Consider the following 12,474-nt stretch of genomic DNA (forward strand, 5'->3'; position numbering starts at 1 on the left):
CGATGAAATCAGTCAGATGTGACCTTTCTGCAGCAGCTCCTGAATCTACCTCTTGATTTCATTATTCTCCAGAAAGGAGCACTGATAGATTGGTCCATTGGCCAGCGGTTCATCTAGGATCAGATCGATGGAGTGCTTGACCTGACAGTGCAAAGGAACCCCTGCGGGGGAGGTGAAGATGTCCTCATACTCCTCCATGACCTTGTCCATTTGTAGTTGTCGTGCGGAGGGGATCTGTCTAGAGGTTGTGACCACCTCAAGCAAACAAATTTCTCGGCTTTGGAAATGAGATTACTACATTGTTTTGCTGTAACCAAAGAGATGGTGGTAGGAGGTGCTACCTACGGTATCTTGTACAACTTATTTCCCAAAGTAACAATAACAGCATGAGGCCTGGAATAATACAGAGCATGTCACTTCCACAAGTAGGGTTGGCCTAATAATACATCACAAACATCAAGGGGAGAAATGTCACATAATACCGCATCCGCGAAGGGCTTGATGTTGTATGGGAGGCGACACTACTGGCTCACGCAAAGATCCCATCCTTGGTGAAGCCACCCGATGGTGTACGATTATGGATGTGTTATGGTCGGTAAGCCCATCCGCTTCATGACCTCTACTGAAATAAGGTTCTTTTGGCTCCTGCTGTCGACAATTAACTATAGCAGGGAGCCCTTTACCCACATATGGGAGTGGAAGAGGTGCTCCTCCTCCTCTGGATCTTTGTGTTCCTCCTTCTGGATCTTCATGGTGCAAACGGTGGTGTTGGGCTCCCGATCGATAATCTACTTCACTTTGTCCTACCCTTACCGGGTTTTGACTAAGAGTCGAAACAGACATCTGATTCCAAAGACTTTAGCTCAGCCACTAGTGACAGATTGGCCTGACAATCACTTGTGTTGTGAGTGGAGATCTTATGGAACTCACACTACTTCCCTGCGTCCTTCTTCGGCTTCGCTGTGTTGTTCTCTGCTTGTGGCTTTGGTGAGTTGACTTGGGCCACCCCACCTTGGCTTTGTCCTTTGTTCAATAGTTTGGGGGTGCCTTTCCCTTGCTTCGAATTTTCAGATCCAAAGTCTCGTTTCTTGTGTTTAAACTTTTGCTCAATCTTGACAGCGTATTGGTATGCTGTGATGAGCGAGGAGATGTCTAGGAATTCCATCTCATCCTGGATGTACCTATGTAGGCAGTTGCGATATTTGAGTACCAAATGCAACTCAGAATCCTTGATACCCAACTTTGTGTGAAGGGTATGAAAAATATTGGTAAACTTTGGCATGCCTTTGTCCCTTCCCTTCCGCAGCGTGGTCCACTTTATGTATTTATCATCGTAGCTTTAGACAAGTACTACTCTTTGATGGAATTTTGAAATGTATTCCAAGTGGGTGCAGCTAAAAACAGTGAGGTCATACTTTCATCCTTTTGCTCACAGTAGGTTTCCCACCAGTTCCTAAAGTGGGGGGCAGCTTTGAAAAGAGAAAAAGTAATCTTTTCTCCACCGGAAAAGTCATGAACAAAAAAATAACCTTCTAGTAGATTTAATCATTTATCTACAGCGTCTGCATCTATTTGACCCTCAAATATGCGAATGTCGAAGTTAACTTGTACCTTGAAGGGTGTGGCACTTCCATAGTAACTGTTGGAAGTAGATGTGTCACCCCTGGGCAGCTGCTACAAGATCTGGGCAAAGTTTTCCATCATCGCGTTCCTTTGTTGCTCGAAGGCCTCTTCGAGCAAGATTTTGATGGGATCTCCTGCCCCCTCATCTTTATTTTCATTCGCCATGGAAAGCCGTCAGGATTTGTGACGCTATTCTTGCAAAGGTTCGATCAGTTCAATCCCTAACTCTTTCTCGACCTCATTGGGGACATGCAAAGACAAAAAGAGAAATAACAGACTGCTCTAATACCATTGATTCAGATTCAAACAGGAATGCAACAAATTACAAGGATAACCATAAATACAAAGATGAATTAGAAATAATACTTCATTTCATTAATGTAAAATACTGAAATATGCTTACAAACAGAAATGGAAATAACTACCTCGAGTGATGGTAACTTATCTCTGAGGAGAGATGTGGTGACTACATGCCTCTGAAATACTTTACAATAAGGCTCTAAGGCCTTTTTATTGTTGAGAAACAATCGAAAACCCTAAACATCCAAAAACCTAACCCTAGGAGATGAAGTGCCAAACTATGGGCCCCATTTGGGTAAATTGGTACATCAACTTCCCGGGGTCGTAACTTTGGCATACGATCTCTATTTGACGTGCACAATATCTCATTCGAAAGATATATCCGAGGAATATAACTTTGGGATGAGAAACGTTGGTCTATGGACCCATGTTGCTCCCAAGTTTCCCAAAAAATGTTGTTTAGGGCCTCAAAATGGCTCCGGAAGTTCAGGACCTAAAAAAATGCTAAAACCGGTAAACTGTGTTCAAATTAAGGAAACTAAAAAACTAAAAGAAATAATGGTGGGGGTCCAAGTTGAATTGGCACGTGGCAACCAATATCCACATGGATCAGGTAAGTCCTTAGGACCTGACGGATTTACATCATACTTTGTCCAATCCTACTAGTTAATAATTGATAAATATTTTTTAAAACTAGTAGAACATTTCAAAAGGATAGCGTCAATATCCTTTTCATTAGATTATGCCTTCATTATTCTCATTACTAAAGAAAACAAGGTTGAATCTCCCCCTTCCTTTAAACCCATCACCCTGTGTGCATCATTTATAAAGTTATTACCAACACACTTAAGCCTCTTTTACCCCAACTCATCTCTTCTAAGAATCTGGCTATGTTGAGGGTAGAGAATTTCTTGATAGTATCTCTTTGAAAATGAAATTATTCACTCTCTATAAACAACCCAAAAATATGGAATGTTTAGCAAGATTGACCTTTCTAAATCTTTTGACTGTATCAACTAGGAATACATGTTTCATATGCTTTCTTTTTTGGGGTTTGCTAAAAAATGGATTCATTGGTTCCGTACGCTAGTCTCCAAATATTTTTTCTCATTGAATCCTTATCAATAATTCACATTCTACAAAGTTTTCTCCATCAAGGGGAATTAGGAAAGGAGACCCTCTTTTCCCATTGTTGTTTCTTCTTTATTCACATAATCAAATGTCAAAATTAAAGAACGTGTGAAACACTCAATATATTCAAAACAACATGGAGCAACAAGGGTGCTTCATAGTGGCACGCTATTGGGACAATTCATTGGAACAAGTAAGGTGGAGATCATGGATAACCAAAGATCAATGGCATCAAGAAGAGAAGAAACTAATTTCGAAGAAAAGTTGTGAAGAGCTTACCACTAGAAAATGTAAAACTCAATGAGGAGCTAATAAGTGGAGATGAGGATACAAATCCATTAGGAAGTATAATTGGAGAGAAGATTACAACTTATTTATAAGTGTTGATTCAAAACTAAATAACAATATTTCGAGTAAAATATGGAAGTTAAATGTCTAGCCTAAGGTCTCTCTTTCTTCTATGGTTATTAATGCATGGAAAACCTTTACATTTCGATTTGATGCAACAAAAAGGATTACGAGGACTAGGTCTCTATCCCCTATGTAGGGATGTAGGGAGAACATAGAAAATGTTCAACATCTCCTAAATGCTTGCACCTACTACTCCTTCCACTGGGATAAAGTAGCCACTATGTTTAGGAAATCAAATAGATCTAACAACAACATAAAAAAAAACAATCTTTAATTAGAGAAACTCATCCTATCATCAATAGAGCTTAGAAATTACTAATGAATTCATCCTCGAAGAAATTTGGAAATAGAGGAATATATGGATTTTCAAATATGCATCAATATCAAAATATTTACTATGGAAGAAGATAGAAAAAAATACTAAAATAGAGAGTGCTAATTAATAATTTGTCTACAAAATATTCACTTTGTAATGGCTAATAGGCTAATATAATTCAATCTCTAGGTATTTCCCTTAGACTTTAAATCTCGTCAATTAGTCCCAACCAATCTAAATTCTCAAGTATAGAAAAATGAAAACTCCCACCTCAAGGATGCATAAAAATTAATTTTATTAGAGAATTCAAAGGAAACCTAAGACCAATAAATTTTGGTAGAGTGTGAAGGGACAGGGGAGCCATATTTGAAATTTATACTCGCTCATTAGGCATCAACGTCAAAAATGTATACGAACTTTTTACTTTTAACATGGATTACAGGTACAAATAAAAAATACTTATAACAATCTCATCATAGAGGAGACTCAAAATTGATTATAGGGATGGTAAAATTATTGCAAATTGGTTCATCCCATACAAAATTTTCAATTTCATGGAGATTCGAGGCTGGCTTGTAAAATAAATAAAATCCTCCTATTAAAATTACTAGCTACTAAAATGGAGCATGTAAGGCAAATAGGGAACAAAATGGTTGAAAAGTTGGTGAATGAAGGAAATAAATTTAGCAATGTCTCCCTAAACTCCCAATGTAATAGAATGACATAATTGGTGAGTTTATTAAGTTGCAATCCCTTTACATTTCCATGGAGTTATATTCTCCCCATGGTGGTTGCTCATGATAAAGTGAAAGTAGGTAATTAAGAAGTCAGATGATGTTGGGTGTCTGATGTCTATGCCATCTCCCACTTAGCAATGGCATTAAATCAACCATCATTCATGTGAAGGAAATCAATATAAAATATTAGGCATGGTTTGTAAAACTATGGTGGTGACCTCCCTATAACAGTTTTGTCATTATGAAGATATGTCTGTCCATAATTCTTTCATGGAATAAGTTAGGGGTGTGAAGCTAGGGACTTGGAACTCTCTAGAAGTCCTTTTTAAGTAATCCTCTTAGGTTATGGTTAATTGTATTTCTACATATATATTCTGGAAGGCCTTTTGGCATATGGTGTTCTTCAATTATATGAAATGGTACCTCATTTGTGCTCTAATGGAATTCTTCAGTTAGTGAAGTCTCTAGTAGTGGTTTACTATTGATTCTCTAACACACTTTTTTTCTTTGTTTTATCATTGAAGGCTTGGGAAAAACTTCATTTTGGTGGAGACTCAATATCCTGCTAGAATTGAGGTTAATACCTCCATTTTATGGACAACAATCACAACTTGTTTTTCGTATGGAATGAATTGAGTTGTCCTAAGTGGAACTAATTAGTCTTCAATACTTTTTTTGACATTGGAATTTTCATCTCACTAAAAAATCTTTGGGTTTTAGTCCTATTGTCTATGTGGTTTTATTATAAAAGCTAATCTTAGCTTTATTATTGTTTCTTTACCATGTTGGTTCTTTATTTCTAGGGAAGTGTTTCCTATATTTGTGGCTTTTTTCCATTATCAAATTATCTTTCGCTTTATCTCCCTAATTTTAGACACCCCTTGACTAATGCTATCAGTTGTTTCCTTGGTGTTTGGATCAATGGAAGCCTTGTTTAGGTTATTCTTGGGTTGGAATTCTTTGAACCTTGGGTTGCATTTTCTAGTTTCATGTTGTCGTAACTCATCTGTCTTCTTTCCTCTATCCCATTTTTGGTACTCTCCTCCTTCATTCCTATTAAAAGGTATGTATATTGGGAAACCTAGTCTCTTACTCCTTCCCCATATGAAGCCCAATGCATTTAGTATACGTTCTTATTAAAATGGTATAGTCAACTCACTCAGGAGGTTGCAATGGGAGAACATGTGACTATAGTCCCTCCAACTCTTGAGCCCAATCCCTGCTGAGCATTCAACTACTATCTATGTGTAAACCACACCTCCCAAAATTTGAGAACTAATGCAAGATGCATAAATGGAGGCCAAAATAGAGGAGGTTCATTACCTATGAAGATGTTAAAAAGGTCAAATGTATGGTTCCTAGCACAAGAAACTCAAGGACCTAACAAACAAGATATGTGAAAATTATGGGTCTATGTTGAAAATTGAAGAGAATTAGTGGAAATTTTTTAGTTGAGTGCTCTAAAACTGAGTAAGAGATCCTTTTCACCCTCAAGGAGATGGATAAAGAAAGAAAACATCGATAAGGTCTCCATCCTAGCCAAAAGTCTTACAAATCTCAATTTCTCAACCTCTAAAGAGCAGGATGAATTCCTTAATACTATTCTAGTTGATTCTCTATCCAAATACATGAATTTTTTTTCTCTTTTTTGTTGTATATGGCACTAGAAACATGGCTACAATCCTAGATACATTTAGAGTTGTGTCTTAGTAAAAAGTACTACAGGTACAAACTTAATTATCTTACTTGTTTTCTCATCAAGTTTAAATCTTTTATCTAGAAAAAAGCATTGTTGTTATACTACTAGTCTAGTTCCGAGAGTGGTAGACCAATATGCATGGCTAATATTGTAACTTTTTATTGTATAGTAATACAAAGGTTGTCTAATTTAAAATAATAAATAAAAATATATAATTTGAATGCTGCACTTTGGTGCAGTGAAATTTGGTCTAGTGAATTTTCAATTAGGCGGGATCTCGAACAAATAAATATAATATTGTATGGAAGTCTGGTTTTGTTGGATATTAGGGATGTACTCGAAAATGTAATCCTTTGAGATATATAGTATAGAAAATATACAAACAATATGTTATGATTTTAAGTCTTTCAATTAATTTATTGTTATATATTTCAAGAAAAAAATATTATTCATAATATAATTTACATTCTCAAACATAAATTTCAATAAAATACAATTTCAATTATAATTTTAAAAACTATAAAAATAACCCCCCACCTCTAGCTAAAGGCAAAGTTGGAATAAGAATGCGCAACCTTGGCTTAACCATTGTGGTGTAGAGGAGACCATATTGAAAAATAAGGATAATATTGAAAATATTATTACTTCCAAATTTAAGGATGAGTTGTGGGATGATAAGGAGTTAGAAGGAAAAATGGAGCTAAAGTATTGTAAGGAGATGACAAACAACAATCTATAAATGAGAATTATATGCCTTCACCCATGCTAAGAGGACAATGAACATTTCCAAGATAATAAATAATTCTCATGAGATTCAAAGTGAATTCGAGCATTGGTCTATTCCCAAAACACCTTCAGACTAAATGGTTAAGATGATTGAAGATGAAAAGTAATTTCTCTTGGATTGTCCAATTCTAACATGCATTCTAATTTTCAAAATCTTTGACATACTACCAACCTTCTTGACCTACTGAAAGTGACCCTATTAGTCTTAGTGGACATTAGGGATTATTAGTATCACCACTATACATCCATTTGAATTACAGATCTACCAAGAGCAGAGAGGGATCAAATCCAAACTTGAAAAAATATTTACATGTCAATTAATATCTTTTAGTACTTCGTAAATATGTGATTAAGATAGATCTCTAGTGGTATTTTTTCATTGTTTAAATTATATTTTTGCATATTTTATCATTATTAAAATTTTGTATTAAAAATTGAAGTACCTTTATTTTACCTTTAATTACTTTTTCCTTTCGAGCTAAGGATAAAATTAATATACACATGCACACATATATAAACAAACACTTTTTGTAGAGAGAAAAAGTTCATACTGAAATATATTAGTTAATATAGATATTGAGACAGTTTATTTAAGTTCAATATTAATTCTTACTTCAAGTCTTGAAGAGTGAAAGTGAAATATCAAAGACAGTCATAGAATGAAAATGAAATATCAACAACAAAGTTAATTGTCGTGTTAATGGATTTTTAATTGTTTATTTATATATTTATTTAATTTTATTTTTTTTGGTCTATATGAGCTAAAATTATTATTTTCAATTATTTTTTGAGGAGTGACTTACTTATACATGTCTCTCATACTAGATTGTAAAATAAACCTCTCAGCACAATCATCATCAAATATTAATTTAATTTAGATAAAAATTAATCAAATAATATCAATTCCTACAATTAAAATAACCATCCACTATTACTTAAAAAACAAATTATTTATTAAATCATATATTTTATATTCTTTATTTTGGATTAAGATGGACCCAGGGACGCTCTCGTTAAAGTCTTATATTATGATACCTCCCTCCCCCGAAAAATTCAGAAAATATTAAATTTTATATATATTAAATTTTTAATTTGTCTTTTCTTAAATTAATTATTTTAATAATATAATGGTATGCGAATTTTATTTTTTATTATGAAAACATGCTACATTTTTTCTTCGGTTTTTAATATCTAGTATTCAATAATATATATAATATTTTTAACATAATCTTTTTATAACGTAATAATAGTAAATGTTTATTTTTTAATAAATAAAATTATATTATTTTTTAAAATGAGTAAAGTAATCGTGAGTCAAATATGAATTTTTTATATGGAAAATTACAAATTCAACCTTACATTATATATATAAAAGGCTTTAACCTTATAAGCTGTTAAAATGTCCTTAAAATATTTTCAAATATCCTATCTCGGTGTTCTAATTCCAATTATATTTTCATTAATCTCCATTGTTCGTTTTAATAATCCTTTTATAACTTTTAAACTCATGTGCACTGACCATGGACTCCATTTTTTGCTTTTCTTTTATTATTTTCAGTCTTTGGAAATCAAGTCAGGTTTCATGAATCAGAATTTCCTTCCCTTAATTTATATTTTAAACAAATTCTGTTTAAATATGTGATTCATTTGCTTTACGATTTTTTCAGACATTTTGAAATACGGGTCGATGCTCAGTTTGCTTTCTTCTCTTAAAAGTGTAATCACTTGAGCATCTATGCTCCAGTTTGAATATCTTTTGTTTGATCTTTAGAGCGAACATTCATAAATTAATATGTACAGTAAGTCAAGTGACACAAACTAGGGTTTGAGTGCAAAATTAGGCATTTTGTTGGATGGACCATACTCCATTCTATTAGAAATTGAATACAAGGAATTACATTGAATTGCATTGGCATGCAGTAAAAGTTTATGAGGATTAGGGAAACATCACAAAGCAAAGCTGTAAAACGGTTCCAAACAAAAGTTTCGTTGGCAAAGATCACAGCACTTCACTGAGATCTCCATACCAAGGGCTTCAAGCAGAGAGCTGAATAATCATTTCCCCCAAAATTTGAATGGATGTAATGATTAACATGTCCCAAATCGATCAGCGAGAACGTGGAACAGGCGTAGCAGTTTCACCCTCCAAGACCAAGCTCCCATACAGCAACTCGTTCCATATATCAGGTAAACCGGGCAAGCACCAGTGACTGCAATCTCCATACCGATCGGGATCGTTGCGCTGCTCCCGCGTTAGCTTGTGCATACTTCTGAGAGTATACACAGATGGATGTGCGTCCTTCCTGAAATCTGACAACCTCGTTATGTTCAGGAGAGAGACCGGGAATTTCATGCGACCGAGCACCTTCTCCACCGTTTGCATTCTATGAGGATAAGTGCTCACGAATGACTCCTCCAGGATTGGCTCCCTCTCAAAATTACATTTGTGGGTGTGCGTCTCATTCCACTGCTGTGCACTGCATTACGACATTGGCGGCGAACATAAATTTCTGAAGTATGCATCAACATGAATAGAAACATAAAAGTCAGGATTGGAAACACAACATTGTTATATTACCTGAAATGCATGGGAGAAAATCCACGAAAGAAGACTCTTGTTTTTGTAGCATTGACATTCTGATCTATCCAATTCCCCCACGCTGTCAACGCCTTTTCGAAGGCAACCAATGGATCCAACCGAGGGTGAAGGTAATTGCCTTCTTCAAAGAAGTTTTCTCTGTAACAAATACAGTATAGTTGAGCTCAGAATTCTTAGAGTATCTAAGCAAACTTTAACCTGTGAGTGAGAACAAGAAATTCAAAACCCATGGTATTTCATTGTCTCTTAATGAAAAACAGGCAAATATATACTAACACGGTTCATAAAAAATGGCATGGTACAGATCGATGGATATTTGTGTGTTAGAGGGAAACAAAAGGGATAAATATTCCAAGACAATAAAGAGCTTAGTGGTAAATCTCACTTTATTCAAAATTCAATGAAAGTACTAAACTTAAATATATACCGTTAAGGGGTTAGATTTAATGGTGAAAGATTAGAAGAGTACTTCACCTTAGTGAAACATAAACTTAGTTATTCATGTTATAAAGTTTAATTCTAATAACAATTATATTTGGTTTTGAGTTATACTGAAATAATAGATTCGTTAGCTTATACATGAATACATTAGTAGATCAAAATTCATAACTTCTACTAAATTAAAATTGGGGTGAATTTGCCCAGAATTGGAAAACATTAAACCTAGTGGGGAAATGCAGGGCATGAGAATTTAGACATAGACACATGAACCCAGCTGATCCAGTTTATATGCGTATGAGATTGAATAATAATGTGCGTAGAATTGTACAAATTTATCAGGACTGTATAAATATAATGCGAAGAAGGAATAGGAATAGAATCCATCCTGAGAATTTGAACAAAGAGCAACGAGAAACAGATCTCCTGATCAAGTTTCTCGTAGCCACCAGCTTCCAGTAAACTCAATGTATATGAATAGATTCCAGAGAAAGATAAATTTAACTTGATTTGATTTAGGTTTGATATATTTTGGACATTAAAATGTTACCAGCCAGATCTAACTGGTTTGGTATGCATGTATTCCCAGTTTCAAAACAAAAGAAAAAACACCCTATAGCCACATAACGAAATACTTTTGAAAGAGTAACTAGCCAAGCATGCGATAGAAAGCTTACGTAGCTGCCTTATTCCCATGCGTCCACCAATGTCCTGAATTAAAGACCAGGATATCGACATCTTTCCAGTTAGCCCCGTGCTTCTCAATTGCATCAAGCCTAAGTATCCCCCTGGTCTGATTCTGAAACTCAATGTTTGCTTGCTCAACTAAGAAGGGTGCCCAGTAAAATTCAACCGATACATTGTAATCCTGCACTACCACATTGCACTAAATTAAAATTGCTGCAACTTAATTCTATTCTACCGACAGAAAATTCATGTACATTAAAATGCTTGCCTGCGCAATGTATGCATTTGCGGCCCCTCTGCTTCCCCAATACCTTCTATCATCAGACACTACAGTGCTGAGAACGCACAGCAAGGATTCCCACTGATTGCGATTGATTGAGTCCCCGATGAACATGATTCTCTTTCCCCTCAGTCTCTCGAGCATCTCTGTAGCATTCAACCTTAAGGGCAAGAAATATGTTAAGTTTTTCACCTAATCAGTCACGAATTTAGGATGATTAAATATTTGAGTAACAGGAACAAATCATGGATTTAATGGGATGATTAAATATTCGAGTAACAGAAACAAATCATGGATGTAATAAGGGGTATTGATAATTACCTGGGAAGGTTACAGTCTTTGGGTTGCCATCTCCAATTTGTGAAGCCGGAATCCTGCCTCCCATTCCCTTTGCAGTCAAAATCCTGGCTCATATAATGGCATTTTCCAGCAGGATAAAGAGGATATGAATCATCTCGAACCCATTTCCCTGAATATATATCACAGTGCACTGGTGAGTTTTCATTCTCTTTGGCTGTAGATGCTTTGGCATCTGCCGTCTCGTCAATTTCTGGTGCAACAAGGGAAATGTTTTTAGACTGATGTCTGTGGCTGGAATCTTCGGAATCATGACTTACACCAGCATTATTGCCACGCCTGGCCTCAGACTCCTCGGCTCCATGATTCACTTTGTCAGAAGTATTTTGTAAGGGAGAAAAGCTCGGAGCCAAACGACCAACACCATGGGTGTCCTGAGAGAAGCTGAAATCTATTTGGAGTACTTGGTTATGACCTCTTTCTTCCCCATCTGACCACAGGGAGGATGAGCAAACAATCAACCAAAGTACAGCCCCCGCCATAATAATAGAAACAACTCTGTTATTTCTAACTTTCTTCATCCATTTATCCCACTCGTCCATATCTTTTTTTCTCTCAGAAACCCAAAATTGACTGAATAGGAAAGAAAATGAAAACCCTTAGACTCGCAAACTTTGCTACAAGATTCTACGAGAGATCAAAGTTGTCTACATCAATGGCCATGAGATGCAAATAAATAGTCAAAAGAAAACCCAAACGGGTAGCTAATTTTATTTTTAATGATGTGGCTTTCCACCAGTAATAAATGCGTACACCTAGTTGTTTGATTGATGGATTTTTTTATGATTGCTGTTATTTAGTTGTCTCGCACATTTGCAGTCCAATTAATGTAGGGTGGGTTTGGGTTTGTTACAAGTCAAGCAGGGTTCTAGGGTTTCCATTCTTTTATGCTTGGAGATCACTGCAGATTGGTCAGAAGAGCCTGCGCTTCCGGAAAGAAAATGATCGTCGTCTAGCGCGCCTGAAGGATTGTGGGGGGTTTTCTTGGATAAAGCGACGACGAACAATGGACGAAGGTGGCCTTCCATGTTTCGAGGGATTGGAGGGGCGTGAATTGAGGCGGGACACATTTGGAGTCGCGCTGTATTTAACAGGTGGTGTTTTAATTTA

General features: G+C 35.7%; 1 protein-coding gene across 1 annotated transcript; it reads right to left on the reverse strand.

The window, feature by feature from the left end:
• Positions 1-9,041: 9,041 nt before the first annotated feature.
• Positions 9,042-11,902, reverse strand: LOC149151725 (protein trichome birefringence-like 28). The gene is made up of 5 exons (XM_089445434.1): positions 11,329-11,902; positions 10,996-11,167; positions 10,718-10,908; positions 9,582-9,740; positions 9,042-9,480 (listed from the first exon to the last, which is right to left on the reverse strand). The coding sequence occupies exons 1-5, from the start codon at positions 11,883-11,885 to the stop codon at positions 9,111-9,113; spliced, it is 1,449 nt and encodes a 482-aa protein (XP_089301560.1). The 5' UTR covers positions 11,886-11,902; the 3' UTR covers positions 9,042-9,110.
• Positions 11,903-12,474: the final 572 nt, after the last annotated feature.

The sequence above is a fragment of the Pinus tabuliformis genome, chromosome 9, assembly GCF_031772625.1.
Source record: "Pinus tabuliformis cultivar Carrire ecotype Pingquan chromosome 9, CPIR1, whole genome shotgun sequence".
NCBI classification, from domain to species: Eukaryota; Viridiplantae; Streptophyta; class Pinopsida; order Pinales; family Pinaceae; genus Pinus; species Pinus tabuliformis.